This window comes from Eschrichtius robustus, chromosome 20, assembly GCF_028021215.1.
Source record: "Eschrichtius robustus isolate mEscRob2 chromosome 20, mEscRob2.pri, whole genome shotgun sequence".
NCBI classification, from domain to species: domain Eukaryota; kingdom Metazoa; phylum Chordata; class Mammalia; order Artiodactyla; family Eschrichtiidae; genus Eschrichtius; species Eschrichtius robustus.
This window is the reverse complement of record NC_090843.1, coordinates 11,104,195-11,120,759: the sequence shown is the minus strand read 5'-3', so window position 1 is coordinate 11,120,759 and position 16,565 is coordinate 11,104,195. Positions and strand designations below refer to the sequence as shown.

Genomic DNA, 16,565 nt, shown 5'->3' with positions numbered 1-16,565 from the left:
CAAAACAAATGGCTTTTTGGCTTCTAGAACCTAAAGAGCTCAGGTGACTCTTTACAAATATCAGATGACTAAAAGAGGATCATTGCCTTTTCCTAAATTCATGATCCTCCTGCCGATCCAAGGAAACCCACACTAGCCAAAACAGTCACGCTATTGGTAAACAAAGGTAAAAACGAAGCCCTTGGCATATTCAGGCATCGAATAAAATGCAAATAACATTGAAGGAAGCTGCGACATCATCTTGCCCAATTTTTAAGAGCTTGAGAGCGGCACCCCCGCCACCCCCACCCCCAGTAGTCCCCAGTAAATAACTTACAAAGCTTAGTAAGGTGTGGAGAACACCAAAGTCGCCGGTCAGGGCCAAATTCTCTTTGACCTTCAAGATGACCTTGGCTGAGTCGACAGCCTGATGCAGGTGATGGTATTCCTCGATCTGCCGGACTCGCTCCTTGATCCAATCTTTTTGGTCACTGGGGTACAGAGCACACATGGTCTGGAGGTCTTTAGTTAGGTCGCTGTATTTATTCACAAAGTCTTTGAAGATGTCATCGATTTCCCCAAAGGTGACCTCCCCAGACTTCAGATCCTGATACAGTTGCGTAAACCTTTTGAAACAAGGACCATATAAATATTGATACATCTCTTCAGGGTGAAATATTTTCCTTTCCAACTCCTCCTCTGGCTCACTCAGCTCCTGGGCGGCTTCTCTCCAGAAGATCTGGAAGATGTGGCTGTCCTTTAGCAAGTCTGCATTTCTGGCCATTTCTTGGACTTCAGGGCTCAGGTTGTAATGTGTTGTCCACGTCGAGTCGAGGGAGGTGGCTGACAAGCTCACCGTCACGACTTGGTTTAATCTTTTCCCGCTGAGGTCTTCCGAATGTCTTTCAGCAATCTCTCCAAAATCCACTTTTGAAACCATAAGAGAATGTCAGAAGTCAAACCTCTAGTCATGATATCATTTCATTTTACTTTCCCAGTTTTTACTCCCCTCGCTGCTCTTAAGGAAATGCAAGTGAACACACTTGCTGGCATTGTTCTCAATAAGAATCCCTAAGTCTCCACCCTCACCTTGCTCGTCAATTTTCATGACAAAGAAAGCTTTGCAATTTCTGGGAGAAGATGACAGTCTGACATCTGCACATGCTTCCACTCCCTCCCCACATTCTGTTCCAATGATGGAAAAGAGATTGTTTTTCAAAAGCCATAAAGCAACAGGGCTGGGAAGGATAGAAAAGGAGATCACGGCAACAAAATTTGGGAACTTAAAAAGCAGATGTGCTAGGGGGTAAATGACGTCTTAAGCCTCAGAACGTGGGGTCCTAGCCCATGGTGGGGAAACCTGAGTCTGCCAGGTGTCTGGTGTCACAGACTTCCCCCAATGCACAGACACTGGCTGCACAGGTAACTGGAATTTGGGAGGTGGTGATAAAATAAGGAGGACTGGGCTGAAAGTCTGCTTAAGAAGTCATCAGATAGCCTCATTTTCATCCCTACCCATTCCATACGGCAGGTTGATGGCACCTCGTCCACGCTGGCAAGCAATGGGTGGTTTATATTTTAGAGAGGGTAACACGGAGGGCTCTCTGGATTGGGGGGTCTCAGGTATATGGCAGAATAAAGGCATTTCCAGGCATGTATGCTTTGTCAGGAAGCTAACAGACGGTATGTACCATTAAATTTAAGAAGAAAGGAGAACAGAGGATACAGGAAGAAGGAAGGCAGTAAGACTAGATATACATATTGGATGCTGAGAACCCTCCCGACCTCATTTCTCTCTTGACTCCCAAAACCTGGCAGCGGGGCCTGTACCTTCCAGGCAAGAGACTGGCGATCTAAGCAGCCCAAGAGAGAGGAGCTAAAGATACAGGCTATTTCAAAGCCTAGCCACACCACCCTCAGAATCCTCCATTAGCGTGTCAGGCACCTCTCTTAATATAAACAGATAAACAAGAATTTCTAGACAGATGGGGAAAGTCTCTAACATGAAAAATAGATATTAAAACATACCAAGAGATAAAAGCAACTCGGAGGAAATAGGAAACTATTCAAGATAAAGAAAAAGAAACCCTCTAAATCAAAAATATCAATAATCTCAGAAAGATATGATACTGCAACCATGAACAAGAACAGGATAGCAGAGAAAAAGGATCACTCAGAGGAAAAAAAGAGTTCTTGTAAATTAAATACATAAGAAGAGAAATTTAAAAATTTACTGGAAAGGTTAGAAGGTCAAATTAAGGAAACTGCTCAGAAAGCATAACAAAACACAAAGAGATGGAAAATAGGAGAGAAAATGTATGGAAGTTAGATGACCATTCCAGGAGGTCACATATCCAACTGTGAATTCCAGCAAGAGAAAAAGTAATCACTTAACTAACACAAGAAGTTTCCCCAGAACTCAAGGACTTGGATTTCCAGATTAGAAAGACCTAATTAATTATGCCCAGTACAACAGATGGGAAACAGACCCACTCCAAGGCACATCATTAGGAAATTTCAGAATAAGGGGGACAAAAAGATCTCAAGAGCTTCCTGAGAGAGAAAACATGTCAACCACAAAGGCCAAGAATCACATCTGACTCTCAACAGCAACCCTGCAGAGACCATGGAGCCACAAATCCCAAATCCTGAAGGAAAACGTTTCCAGTCTGTACCTCTGCACCAAACAACAGATCTCATGTATAGGCAGACATTTTCAGACAGGCAAGGACTCCTGTGCCCCCTTCTCAGGAGGGACCAGAGGGTGTGTTTCACTAAAACACAGGAGTGAGAGCAGGGAGCCATGGGACCCAGGACACAGATCCAGCCGAGGACAGAAGCAGGACAGCCCTAGGACTGCATCCCTCCAGTTTGGGGAGAGTCCTTCTGAAAAATCAAACTGATTGCCTTGTGAGGAAATTCAAACGGTTGGTAAAGAGTCTGGGATTGAATTTAAAAACAAATACATTGAAAACAAGGCATAGGACAAGACAAGAATTTTAAATCTAGAGAAAACCGTTTGCAGAAGAAATGGAAGAGAATCATGGCATGTTTCATGGCTCGGTTATGAACAGTGCATTTACACAGTCGTGACTATTTAAACCCTGAGGACTGATCTAATTAAAATTATGATAAAATTGGAGGAAAGGGAGGTTGGAAAGGTTATGTGTGTATGGCAGAAATTGGAAAAACAAGGAGATTTAATCCTAATTTTCCACAATGGATAATGCTTAAACCTGAAAAATCAAGGAGATATTTAAGCATGCTATTTAGAGATATGGCAGTAATCACCAAAAAAATTTTAACTTTGTTAAAAATTAACACATTTAAAAAAGCCTCCCCTCCAAGATAAAAGGCTGCTACTGTGATACATTTTTATCATATTCTATTTTGACCCTTCTCCCCTGGGGAACCCTCCATTTTGTTTATTTTAATGCTTAAGAATATCACCTTTAATCAGGTCTTTTACCCTCCCATACAACTTCAGGAGAGAGTCAACATATGTTTTCTCATTCTTTAGAGTGACTAGTTCATTCTTTCTGAGACTCAGCACTTCCTTCATAGCGTGTTTTTTCTCCTGGGCTGGAAGACTTGTACTCTCTGAAAAAAAAGAAAAGGAAACCAATAGAACACACAAACATCCGCTTGTGGCAAGACATTTCTTCCACCCACATGAACACGCCCGACGTGCTGAGCTATGTGGAGGGTGATGCAGGGGGCTGCGTGCAGGGCCACTCCAAGACGTCCCCGTGTCAGCAGCATGGAATAAAAACAGCCAGTGCTCTGACACGGTCAGTATCTTATCACTTTCCCATTATTTTCCTATGGATTAGAAGCCATCGCCTGTCAACTTCCTGGCGAGAAGAGCCACTAATCATAAAGACGACAAAGATCACCCCTCTACAAGACACACAGGCAAACACAGACGCTTCTTATCGTCTAACCCCTCATGAGCCTGAAGTCCACATCTCAACTTACTTAACTGCCAGATGTCAAGGAACTGATTCGTGTGTTTTATGATCAGCTCCAGTTGTCCAACTAAAATCGCTCCACTGATGAGGTCATTAGTAACTTTTCTGAACACAGAGTCAGCAGTGGCCATCAACTTCTTGCCTTCATCGGTAATATTTTCTAATATTTTCTCATTGATTCCTGATCAAGTTAAGAACAGAGTTAAAACGGTGGGCACCCCACTTCCTTCCCATGTTATTGAATTCCCAGTAACTTCCTCATTGCTCTGACCCAACTTCCATACAATAAAGCAGAGTCATTCCGTGTTTCCAGATGTGCTTCTCACATCCCTCGATTCTGCTTTGCCCAGGAGGTTTACATCTCACCCAAATTCATCTCCCAAAGGACTTCCTTCTTCATGAAGACGATTCCTCAAATGACCAAAGTCAGCCAGGAGAACCACGTTTCTCAGTTATTTTAAACCTGTGCCCTCTTCAGTATACTAAATATCTTTCTTAAACTAGACATCACCGCCTTTAAAATCTCCCATCTTGAGAACGCTTAGAGAAGAATAAACTGCACTAGGGATGCACTGACACCCAGTGAGGGTTATCTACGTGGTCTTAAGGAGGCATCTTCACAGCACAGGGAAACAAGATAAACATCAGTGTGATGGCTATACTCTACACATCTTGGCTATCTTGCAAAATTTTGAATGTGAATTTTAGGATCAATTCAGAGGGCAAAATTTTCAAACATACTTAACCACCAGAAGGTTTCTCTCCCAGTCATACTAGGGTCATACAGTTGGGTCATGCCATTAAAAGCAAATAAAGCAGCTTTATTCACAATTGCAAAATCTTGGAAGTATCCAAGATGTTCTTCAGTAGGTGAATGGACAAACTGTGGTCCATTCACATAATGGAATATTATTCAGTCGTAAAAAGAAGTGAGGTATGAAAAGGAACCTTCAATGCACGTTGCTAAGCGAAAGAAGCCAATCTGAAAAGGTTACAGAGTGTGTGATTCCAACCATATCACTTTCTGCAAAAGGCACAACTGTAGAAGAGGGGAGAGGGGAGGGATGAACAGGTGGAACACAAGGTTTTAGGGCAGTGAAACTATTCGGTATGATACAGTAATAGTGGATGCACATCATTAAACATTTGTCAAAACCCGCAGAAAGTACCAGAGTAAACCCAATGTAAACATTGGTCTTTAGTTATTAATAACATATCAATACTGGCTCATCAGTTGTAACAATCGTACCACACTGAAGCAAGACATTAATAATAGAGGAAATTGTGTGTGTGGAGGGGCTAAATATGGGAAATCTCTGTACTTACTGCTCAATTTTTCTATCAACTTAAAACTGCTCTAAAATATAAGGTCTATTAATTTAAAAGACACAAATGTAATATTTTCAAGTGAGTAGTTTTTAATCATTACATAGGAATTCCACATCAATCTTCTTATTTTATCGCTACAACAACCCTGCCATTGAAGAAACTTAGCTTTTTGTTTTAAGGCTGTCCCAGTAATTTGATGAAACTGAGACGCAAAATAACCTAACTGTGGTGCTTTTCCACTAGATCTGAATCTAAAGACTCACACATAAACCTGAATATAATGTTTTTAGGGAAATACACATCTCCCTCTCTTTGGTCACAAACGCTTGGGTCATGGAATGTACGGGTGGAAAAATCAGGCAGTACTTAGTTTTTGCTAAGGTCACCAGTATTGGATCGGACATTTATATGGATCTCAGAATAACAAAGAGAGGGTTTTAGACTCAGACACACTTGGGTTTTGATTTCAGTTCTTAACACTTATTCTTGGCAAGACCTTGGGTAAGTCCTATCACATTCTCCACCTCAGTTTCTTTGTCTGAGGACCCTCAGGACCACTTCAAGTATAAGACATCAGCATGGTAGCTGGTGTACAGCAGGTATTCTATGAATGGTGGCTGTCAGCGTTAGTTCTCAATTACAATACAAGATACTATGAACCTTCCTGGGTCTTTCCACCCAAGCTGCTTCTTTTGGCAAACATCAACCCATTCGAACTGACTCACAGGTCAAATACTCTGCCCTACCCTTGGGTCAGGAGGCACCACTGGACAGAGCACATGTTCCCAGCGCCCTCTGTGAACATACCATACAACTTGAAGAGATGATTGATTTCTGGCCAAGTGAGCAGGTGATTCAACACCTCACTTAAGTCATCTACAAATTCCCCTCTACTTCTCGGCCAGGACTTAGTGATCACAGCAGACACAAGGGTGCCACATTTCCTCAAGTCATTATAAGAGATTTTCTCAAGGATACTGGTCTGAGACTACAAGAAAATGAATAAAGAGAGGGATATTTAGAAGGTTTTTTTGGTTGGTTTGTTTTTGAATAACAGAAGTAAATTACCCACCCAACAGCATTTCAGAAATCCCTCATAACTAGTTTTACAAAGCCTCAAAAAAACCAATTGTAAATAAAATGCTTAACTTTTCTTAGGGCATGTCCATTTTCCTGTGCACTGTCTCCGTAAGTGATGAACACTGGGGATGCGGAAACAGGTACCGACAGACAGATACAGACACACCCCACAAGTCACCCCCCTTTCCTCTGGCTCAATGCCAGTTTCTACATTTTTCTTGGGACTTTCACATTATGAAAAACATCAACCATAATACAAGTAAACCATTAATACTGGTATCCTTTGTATTCCTAACTGTAATTCTTTTAAAGCTGCCTACAAACAACACATAAATTTTAATTCTCTTTCTAAGTGAATTGATAAAATCTTTTCAACTTCATACATTTTTCTTCCATAATGCTTTGCTAACGTTTGGGGTCTTTTACTGCATGCTAAGCAAGTGTCATTAGCAAGCAATAAAACAAAGGCTGGGTAGGTGGCAATGATAATAATGGGGCATTTAGGAGCAGCCTGTGAGATGTCTGGAGGTCACCTGTGAGCGGCTATGATACCATGCAGTAGCAGGAAGCTGAGTGGCATTTCAAGGAGTGGGTACAGGGTACTGGATTTCAGGCTGGGGAGGGGGATGCCCAGAGCCCATTCTTTGCATCAGTGCAGGGTCTCAGAACCAGCGGCGCTTAATAGTCTTTAGCTGATGACGACAGAAGGCAGGTGTGAACCCAAACGCAATTCCTGAGTGGGAAAGGTTGTTCACCTGGCAGACCGAGCCCACGGCTTCAATGGCACACATCTCAAAGCGTTTCGACACACTGTCTTCTGCGCCTGCAGCATCCCAGTTGGTGCTACAGAAGGCAGAGATCTGGGAGAGAGGCTTCTCCTGCAAGACAGGAAGATGAGGGTGTGAGAGGTTTGGGGTGCTGCACTCTCAGACACTATGGAATGAAAACACCCTAGTAATTTTCACTTTCCTACGACTGTATCAGCTCCCCATTACTTTGACCTTCTTCCCATCCCATGCTAAGCATGTCCTCCCTGTCTCTAACCATTAGACCAACAAGGCAAAAATTCAAACAAGACCAAGAAGGCTAAAGTTCCCACTTCGCAGAAAAAGCATCCGGCACAGCAGCTTGCAAAAACAGGTAAATTTAAAAAAAAAAAAAAAAGGCTTCCCTGGTGGCGCAGTGGTTGGCAATCCGCCTGCCAGTACGGGGGACATGGGTTCAAGCTCTGGTCCGGGAAGATTCCCACATGCCATGGAGCAACTGAGCCCATGCACCACAACTACTGAGCCTGCGCTCTAGAGCTTGTGAGCCACATCTACCGAGCCTGCGTGCCACATCTACCGAGCCTGCGTGCCACAACTACTGAAGCCCGCGTGCCTAGAGCCTGTGCTCCGCAACAAGAGAAGCCACCGCAATAAGAAGCTCACACGTTGCAACAAAGAGCAGCCCCCACTCGCCGCAACTAGAGAAGGCCCGCCCAGCAATGAAGATCCAACGCAGCCAAAAATAAATAAAATAAATGTATAACAAAAATATAAAATTTTTTAAATTAATTAATTAATTAATTAATTTTAAAAGGTTTCTTCTTTGCTTCTCTTTTCCTAAAAAGATCCATTTAACAGTTACGTAGAAAACCCTCATATCACATTTTTTAAAACCCGAATTTTCTAGGGTCACAGGCCTTAATTAAAAATGGGGAGCACTTTTGTGTTGTCCCCACTTGTCACTGGGTTTAATAGGGCTCTTGTCACCAACAGGCCACTTAGAGCCACAGCATATAGGGTTAATGCCTATTAGAACCCCATGCATGCTGAGGGTTCCCCTGGTGCCCCGACCTTGTGCCCTTATTCTTCTCTGGAATACCATCTGCGGTCAAACTATTAAGGCTGAATCAGAAACACAGAGTCATATGAACCCCATGCCCTGTCCATTCAAATGCAGTCATCACGTGTCTTGGTTGCTTCTCACGGTCTGGTTTTACCGACTTCCAAAAAGAACATCCCCCGACTTTCAGTACCTGTTTGAGCCTCCCTTCCATGTCCCCCAGCAAGGATTCCTTCCAGCCATGCTCTGCAGGGAAGTTTATTTCCACCAGTCGCCTCCAGACCTGCAAAACCCACATGTAAGGGACAGCCACTAAGACACCTAGATGCCACAGTGTAATTCTATGAAGGAAGATGATTATGCACAGCGCTTCGAAGACACCTGGGTTCTGACTCATCTTTGTCAATGGTCTGCTGTGTCACTGGTGTGTCAGGGCAATCCACCTTAGCCTTATAAAACGAAGGGTCCTGACTGGGACAGGTCACCTCTACAGTCCCTTCCACCGTGTAACTGGTTTTTAACCTGAAAGGATTTCCCTCCATTGTTTTATTTCAAAAAATTTCAAACGTAACAGAAAGTTGCAATGACAGCACAAGGACACTCATATACCTTCAGCTAGACTCCCCAGCGTTTAAAGCGACTGCTTTATCTCTTTCTCTTTTGTGCTCCCTTTAGTCTCTCTAGAAATAGGCATTTTCTCTGCTGAACCATTGGAAGGGAGTTGCAGATGTCATGCCCCTTGGCCCCTAAGTCCTGGGCAGGCATCCCCAACACTGTGTCCCTTCTGCTACACGTGGTAGTACAGGTGTCACTCTGAGGCCAGTTCACGTGGGTGTGACCTTTCTCGAGGAAGGGTCCCTGTCCACATTTCTCTCATCGTCCACAGGTGTCCTTCCTGACTGTTTGGGTCATGGATCCAACTGACGGGCACACACTGCATTTAGTTACCATGTCTCTTTTCCAGAAGAGTTCTCCGGCCTTTTCTGTCTTCCCTTCTGTTATGATGATGACAACGTTGTTTTCTTTTCCATTATGGTTTACTACAGGATATTGAATATAGTTCCCTGTGCTATACAGTTGGGCCTTGTTGTTTACCTATTTTATATATAGTAGTTTGTATCTGTTAATCCCAAACTCCTAATTTATCCCTCCCAGACCCCCTTTCCCTTTTGGTAACCACAAGTCTGTTCTCTACGTCTGTGAGTCTGTCTCTGTTTAGTAAATAAGTTCATTTGTGTTGTATTTTAGATCCCACATGTAAGTGATAGCATATGGTATTTGTCTTTCTCTGTCTGATTTACTCCACCTAATATGATAATTTCTAATATGATAATCCTCTTCTGGTCATTACTCATTGTGATACTCAAATTGCCTCAAATTTGGCTAGTGGGAACCCCTGCAAGCTAGCTTCTGTCTCCTTTTTTTAAAAATCATTTTAGATGTACAGAAATACTGCAAAGATAGTACGGAGAGTTCCAGATACTCTCAGCCCAATTTCCCCGAGTGCTAACACGTTACGTAGCCATAGTACAGTTGTCAAAGCTAAGTAATCAGCATTGCTAGATCACCATGAACAAAACCACTGGCTTTATTTGGATTTCACCACTTTTTTCCCATGAACATCCTTTTACCATCCAGGATCTAACCTAGGATATCACCTTGGATCTAGTCCTGTCTCCTTGTGACATGTCACCACTCGACTTCAAGCACTTCTACTGTCTGGCAATACAAGGTGTTTCAGGCTGGCCTTTCACTTCTTCAGCCCCACCTCTAGAATTTGCTGTTCCTTCCAGAAGCACAGGTTTGGGGGGTTTTTGTTTTGGTTTGGTTTGGTTTTTTAGGGGAAATGACATTTAGAAGCCATGACTAGGGCTCTGGGTGTGCTCACGGACCTCGATGTCATGATCTCTAGGCCCTTTCAGTGGATGGAGTCAGGAATTGTTGTTGCTTTTAACTTTCAAAATTTTTTTTAAATTAATTTATTTATTTTTGGCTGCGTTGGGTCTTCATTGCCGTGCACGGGCTTTCTCTAGTTGCGGCGAGCAGGGGCTACACTTTGTGGCGGTGCACAGCTTCTTGTTGCGGTGACTTCTCTTGTTGCGGAGCACGGGCTCTAGACACGTGGGCTTCAGTAGTGTGGCTTGCAGGCTCTAGAGCGCAGGCTCAGTAGTTGTGGCGCACGGGCTCAGCTGCTTCGCCGCATGTGGGATCTTCCTGGACCAGGGCTCGAACCCATGTCCCCTGCATTGGCAGGCGGACTCCCAACCACTGTGCCACCAGGGAAGCCCCTGTTGTTGCTATTTATTTATTTATTTATTTTTATACAGCAGGTTCTTATTCGTTACCTATTTTATACATATTAGTGTATGTATGTCAATACCAATCACCCAATTCATCCCACCACCACCACCACCCCACCCCCGCTTTCCCCCCTTGGTGTCCATACGTTTGTTCTCTACATCTGTGTCTATTTCTGCCTTGCAAACCGGTTCATCTGTACCATTTTTCTAGATTCCACATATATGTGTTAATATATGATATTTGTTTTTCTCTTTTTGACTTACTTCACTCTGTATGACAGTCTCTATGTCCATCCATGTCTCTACAAATGAGCCAATTTCGTTCCTTTTTATGGCAGAGTAATATTCCATTGTATATATGTACCACATCTTCTTTATCCATTTGTCTGTCGATGGGCATTTAGGTTGCTTCCACGACCTGGCTATTGTAAATAGTGCTGCAATGAACATTGGGATGCATGTGTCTTTTTGAATTATGGTTTTCTCAGGGTATATGCCCAGTAGTGGGATTGCTGGGTCATATGGTAATTCTATTTTCAGTTTTTTAAGGAACATCCATACTGTTCTCCATAGTGGCTGTTATAAACTTACATTCCCACCAACAGTGCAAGAAGGTTCCCTTTTCTCCACACCCTCTCCAGCATTTGTTGTTTGTAGATTTTCTGATGATGGCCATTCTAACCAGTGTGAGGTGATACTCACTGTTGTTTTTATTTGCATTTCTCTAATAATTAGTGATGTTGAGCAGCTTTTCATGTGCCTATTAGCCATCTATATGTCTTCTTTGGAGAAATGTCTATTTAGGTCTTCTGCCCATTTTTGGATTGGGTTGTTTGTTTTTTTAATATTGAGCTGCATGAGCTGTTTATGTATTTTGGAGATTAATCCTTTGTCCGTTGATTCGTTTGCAAATATTTTCTCCCATTCTGAGGGTTGTCTTTTCGTCTTGTTTATAGTTTCCTTTGCTGTGCAAAAGCTTTTAAGTTTCATTAGGTCCCATTTGTTTATTTTTGTTTTTATTTCCATTACTCTAGGAGGTGGGTCAAAAAAGATCTTGCTGTGATTTATGTCAAAGAGTGTTCTTCCTATGTTTTCCTCTAAGAGTTTTATAGTGTCCGGTCTTACATTTAGGTCTCAAATCCATTTTGAGTTTATTTTTGTGTATGGTGCTAGGGAGTGTTCTAATTTCATTCTTTTACATGTAGCTGTCCAGTTTTCCCAGCACCACTTATCGAAGAGACTGTCTTTTCTCCATGTATATCCTTGCATCCTGTGTCATGGATTAGTTGACCATAGTTGCATGGGTTTATCGCTGGGCTTTCTATCCTGTTCCATTGATCTATATTTCTGTTTTTGTGCCAGTACCATATTGTCCTGATTACTGTAGCTTTGTAGTATAGACTGAAGTCAGGGAGTCTCATTCCTCCAGCTCGGTTTTTTTCCCTCAAGATTGCTTTGGCTATTCAGGGTCTTTTGTGTCTCCATACAAATTTTAAGATCTTTTGTTCTAGTTCTGTAAAAAATGCCATTGGTAATTCGATAGGGATTGCGTTGAATCTGTAGACTGCTTTGGGTAGTATAGTCATTTTCACAATATTGATTCTTCCAATCCAAAAACATGGTATATTTCTCCATCTGTGTGTGTCATTTTTGATTTCTTTCATCAGTGTCTTATAGTTTTATGAGTACAGGTCTTTTACCTGTTGTTGCTTTTTAAATCATGAGTTCACACTATACCTCTAGCTCCTTCCAAACCACAGACCTCCTCCTCTCTCCCCTGGTCCACACATCCCTCCTTCAGTGAGAAAGAACCTGGGCTTCCAGCAGCAGCAACCCTGTGTCCATCTGCTCAGCCTTAGAGTACACACAACATAGCTCCAGACTTGCTACACCCATTCCACTGCCAACAACAAAACTTCTAAACCAAGTTCAAGATTTATGTATGTTTTCCTTGTTTTGACCTTAGACTCTGTCCCAGTGAGGGTGAGTGGTCACAGTTCTGGGCTCTGGGTATTTGGATTAATGATCTTCTCCCCTCTGTGTAGATAGGTAATAAGTCTGAAGAGGTCTGAGATGGAGTGAGAGTCATTTGTCTCTGTTCATGCACAGTCTCAGCTATGTGATTTTATGATGACTCCATTAAAGTATCCCTGGAAGGCAACAGCCTATTGAAGTCTGGTTTGATGACGTCAGAGGGCCATTTGGTTGGTTTGCTTATATCACTTTCTAGAACTTCGTCCTGGAGTCAACAGTCTTTAGGCCCTCCCTCCTCCTCCTCAGTGGCACAAGATTCTGTCCACACCTCGGTTTCTGGAAGCCCTCCCTGCCTCCCAACCTTTTGGGACTGATTTCCAGTTTCCTCACATTCAGACGCCACTCTGCCCAGTTTCCCTTTCAAGTAGCTTCCATCTTATTCTTCTACTTTCAACATCATAAACCTGACTCATAACCTCAGCACTGGATCAGACTCGAATGCCCCTCCCCGCCAGCCCAACAAGGTCTGGCCTCACCGTTCAGCAGCCTCACCATCGGTGTGGGGACCATGGCCCACCCACCAGGGTGCCCGTGCCCTTGGGTCCTGTTAGGGGAGCAGCTGCCCATTCTGCAGACGAGACCCACTGGGTTCCCTGCACTCGGCAGGGCTTACCTTAATCTCCTCGCGGTAAGTGAAGGTGACAGAAAATATATACCCAGTCAGGAACACGCCCTTTCGAAAAATTCTCTGAAGCCAAGATCTTGTAGCAGCGAGAGTCCCCTGGAAGACTGTTTTTACTGAATTCTTCTTTCCAGTTTCATTTCCCTGCCCTCCTGCTGAATCCTGTCACCACAAGAGAGAGACAGAGAGTTTAATCGTCCCTGCGCTGTGGACCCAAAGGATCGTCCAGATGCCACTCCCTTCCCCCCTGTGCACCCGATGCCACCTGTGCGCTCAGACTCACCGGCGCGGCCAGAGCCTGCACATTCATAGCACTTTCATTTCCCCAGAGCGTTTCGGCTTCACTCTGGGTGGGCAGCATGGGGTGACGAGGCAGGAGAAGGAGTGGCATGGATGCCTCATCAAATGGCCCCAGGCAACTGTTAACAGAGGCAACTCTGCCTTGCCAATGCACAGACTTCCTGGGCTCCGAGCTGAGGAAGAGCCGACAAGCTTCCTCCGGACAGGGTGAGAAGGAGACACCAAGGGCTCGGAGCTTCCAGCAGCTCAGAGAAGCCGAGCTAGTGTAAACCCTGCCCCTTAGTGACATGTTTGGTCTGAGGGCCAGGAGGTAAACCCACGTCCCTAACCACTGGTGCTCTTTCCGTGAGGTTCTCCCTTCATTCCCTCTCCCTGAAAAGCTCCTTTTCCCCGGGGTCAAGGGCTCTAGGGATGCCTCCCTCCCTCACTCCCTCCCTCTCTTTCTCACCAGAAGCACCTTTACCACAAAGCAGATACAGCCCAGCCGTCAGCCCCACTTAGACAGAGGCCTCTCCCAGTTCTGTGTGTGTTTTCTTTTGCTTCAACTGAGCCCCTCAAATTGTGTAAGTGTCAGGACCCCTCAAAACTGGATCTGTTGGTGTCACTCCCTCCCTCCAGAGATGCTTGGCCCAAGGGCTAAAGACGCAGTGGCAAGGCGGCTGCCCAAGGAGCTGACAGCACAATCAGTAACCAGGGCAAGTGCCAAAATGAGAAAGCACAAGCTATTTTCAAGGCACATAAAGGGTGCTGTACCCAGCCTGGTGGGGGTGGTTCTTCCCGGAAAGATTCGGGGAGCTCTGGGCAGCATGGGAGGGGTGGGCTGGGGTACAGGTGTGACGGGAGCACAGCACTCAGGATGTGGGTGGCAAGGGCCGGCGACAGTTCTGAGCTGAAAGCAGGACATGCTGACCCATGCTGAACATCCCCGCATGGTGCAGCAGCTTCTAGAACAATCTGGAAGCTTTAGCAGGGTGTGCATGCCATCTGTGATCTGGCATTGCCTAGATCTCAGCTCCATCTCCAGCCACACTAGGCTACCTGTGGGCCCTCCGGAGCGGCATGCTCCTCTCCTCCCTGACGCTGCACGGGCTGCTCTCTCGCCCTGTGGGAACGCCAGCCCCTCCGAAGGCCCTTTGTTCCCAGGGCACCTAATCAACACCCCAGCTTAGCATTAAGCCACTGTGCTGCAATTATGTGCTCACAGGATGGTCCCCCACCTACGCAACCCTGCTGCCAGGGACCTGTCTTCTCCATCTGGGTGTCCCCTTCACCCAGCACAGATGATGGACGTAAGTGAACAACCCAAGTCTGAAAATCTACTCTAGAAACTTCAGCTTTGCTCCTTGTTTTTCTCCATCTGATGTCCTATCAATCCTATCAACCCTTTATGTCAGCACGCAACCAAAAGCTTTTCAAAAACTCTTCATATACTTCGGTTTTATTTAATTTCAGTTTTGCAAAGCTTTCTGTTTTTATGGCACAGGTAGAGTATTTGGATCGGACTGTGGATTGCACTAATCTGAGATCCCAACCAACATTTAAGATAGTTATTTCTACAGGAACATATACCCTAAGTAACTGACAAATTTCAAATTTCTTGAACACGGTTTATCTAGACGTTGGCACCTGCCTATGATGGTTTAAATAATACCCACTTCAGGAGAAAGCAATCATCTTACCAATAATGTTTATTTTTAAATGTATCCTTGGTATTTTAAAGAAGAAAAATGAAAAGGAACAAGTTAAAACATATACTTAATTATTTTATATCACTAACGTCCCAGTTCTGACTTGTCAAATGCTTAACAAATAAATGGTCGATCTAAATACGAAATCATCTATCACCTTCATGTGGAAGCTCAAACTCAAGCTGGTGAAGATCACACAACAATGGGAAAATATAAGCTGCGGACAACATGCGACGTCATGGATGGATCTCAGAGATGTCACGTCAAGTGAAGAAAGCCAGACACAAAAAGGAAAGAGTTCAAAGACGGGCAAAACTAATCCGTGGTGGTAGAAATCAGGAGAGTGGTTACCTCTGGGAGGTGTGGAGCGAGGGGGGACAGAGCTCTGGGATGTCCCCACAGCTTGATGAGGGAAGTGGAGCCTGTGTGGAAAGGCTGTAAGGTGTGCACTTAGGTGTGTGGACCTCGCTACTGTATTTGAGTTTCAGTGAACAGGAATAAAGCTCAGGTGGGAAAGACTAGGCATGAACATGCATTTGGGTGGGGAGGTCCTTGCCTGAAGTCCCGGCCACTTGCAGAGCTCTTGAATTAACCCAGTCACAGCCGATACTCTACACTTGAGATCCTGCACTGCCTCCTTCCCTCCAACGCAAGCCCTGGAGGGCAAGCACGCAGACCCTGGTTCACCAAAATAGCCTCGATGCACAGAACAAAACCTGGCATCAAGTAGGTACTGACAAATATCTGATGCCACAATCAGCCACTCTGTGTCATTCTAGCAATCCTAGAATTAGCCTATCTCCTTTTTGAACTGAGGATGCTTCAGGTTCCATAGCTCTCCTGGGTACAACGTTATGTGTACGTGTTCCACTTACCACTAGAAGTTTAAGTATAATAATTCTGCAAACAATCTCAGCAGATAAGGCAGGCATCTCATAAAACGTGTGTTGTTTTGTTATTCTGCAGGTAGATTCGTGAAGTTTCAGGCACACAGTCAAGTAGGACTGTATCAAGGGCTCCTCAAGAATCCTACCCCACAAAGAGTTGAAAGAAATCAATGAAGTAATTTAGGAGGAATGAGAAAACAGTACCCCTTATCCATGACGAGTTCCTTCCCTTTAAAACACCTACAAGGAAGGCACGTACTTGATCCCATATAGGTTAACATCCAGGACATCTATCGTGAACTTCCATCTATCCTGAACTTGTGACTAAGATAAAAAGGAAACAAAGTGCTTTTGGTTTGCCTCCACGGTCTGAACTATTTTAACAAAAGCAAGTTAAACTATTTCCAAGTGTATTCCTTTGTTTGAAAAAAATCTTAGGGATGCATATTACCAAAGATTCAAATACCATACAAATTTTTTAAAAAATCAGGAAGGTACAGGGAGGGAGAAAGAGAAAGAAATGCTAGAAGAATATATCCTGGGATACC

The 16,565-nt window shown here is 44.1% G+C and overlaps 1 protein-coding gene across 6 annotated transcripts in view; it reads right to left on the bottom strand.

Annotated features, from left to right (window-relative positions):
* The window catches only part of RNF213 (ring finger protein 213), a 120,284-nt gene that overhangs the window by 55,478 nt on the left and 48,241 nt on the right, over positions 1–16,565 (bottom strand). For all 6 annotated transcript variants that reach the window (XM_068529486.1, XM_068529489.1, XM_068529490.1 and 3 more), the window contains 8 exons: positions 16,006–16,159; positions 13,134–13,304; positions 8,380–8,469; positions 7,115–7,237; positions 6,087–6,267; positions 3,958–4,131; positions 3,430–3,579; positions 317–906 (listed from right to left, as the gene is read on the bottom strand). In XM_068529486.1, coding sequence (XP_068385587.1) covers positions 317–906; positions 3,430–3,579; positions 3,958–4,131; positions 6,087–6,267; positions 7,115–7,237; positions 8,380–8,469; positions 13,134–13,304; positions 16,006–16,159 — 1,633 coding nt within the window. The remainder of the gene's footprint in view (positions 1–316; positions 907–3,429; positions 3,580–3,957; positions 4,132–6,086; positions 6,268–7,114; positions 7,238–8,379; positions 8,470–13,133; positions 13,305–16,005; positions 16,160–16,565) is intronic.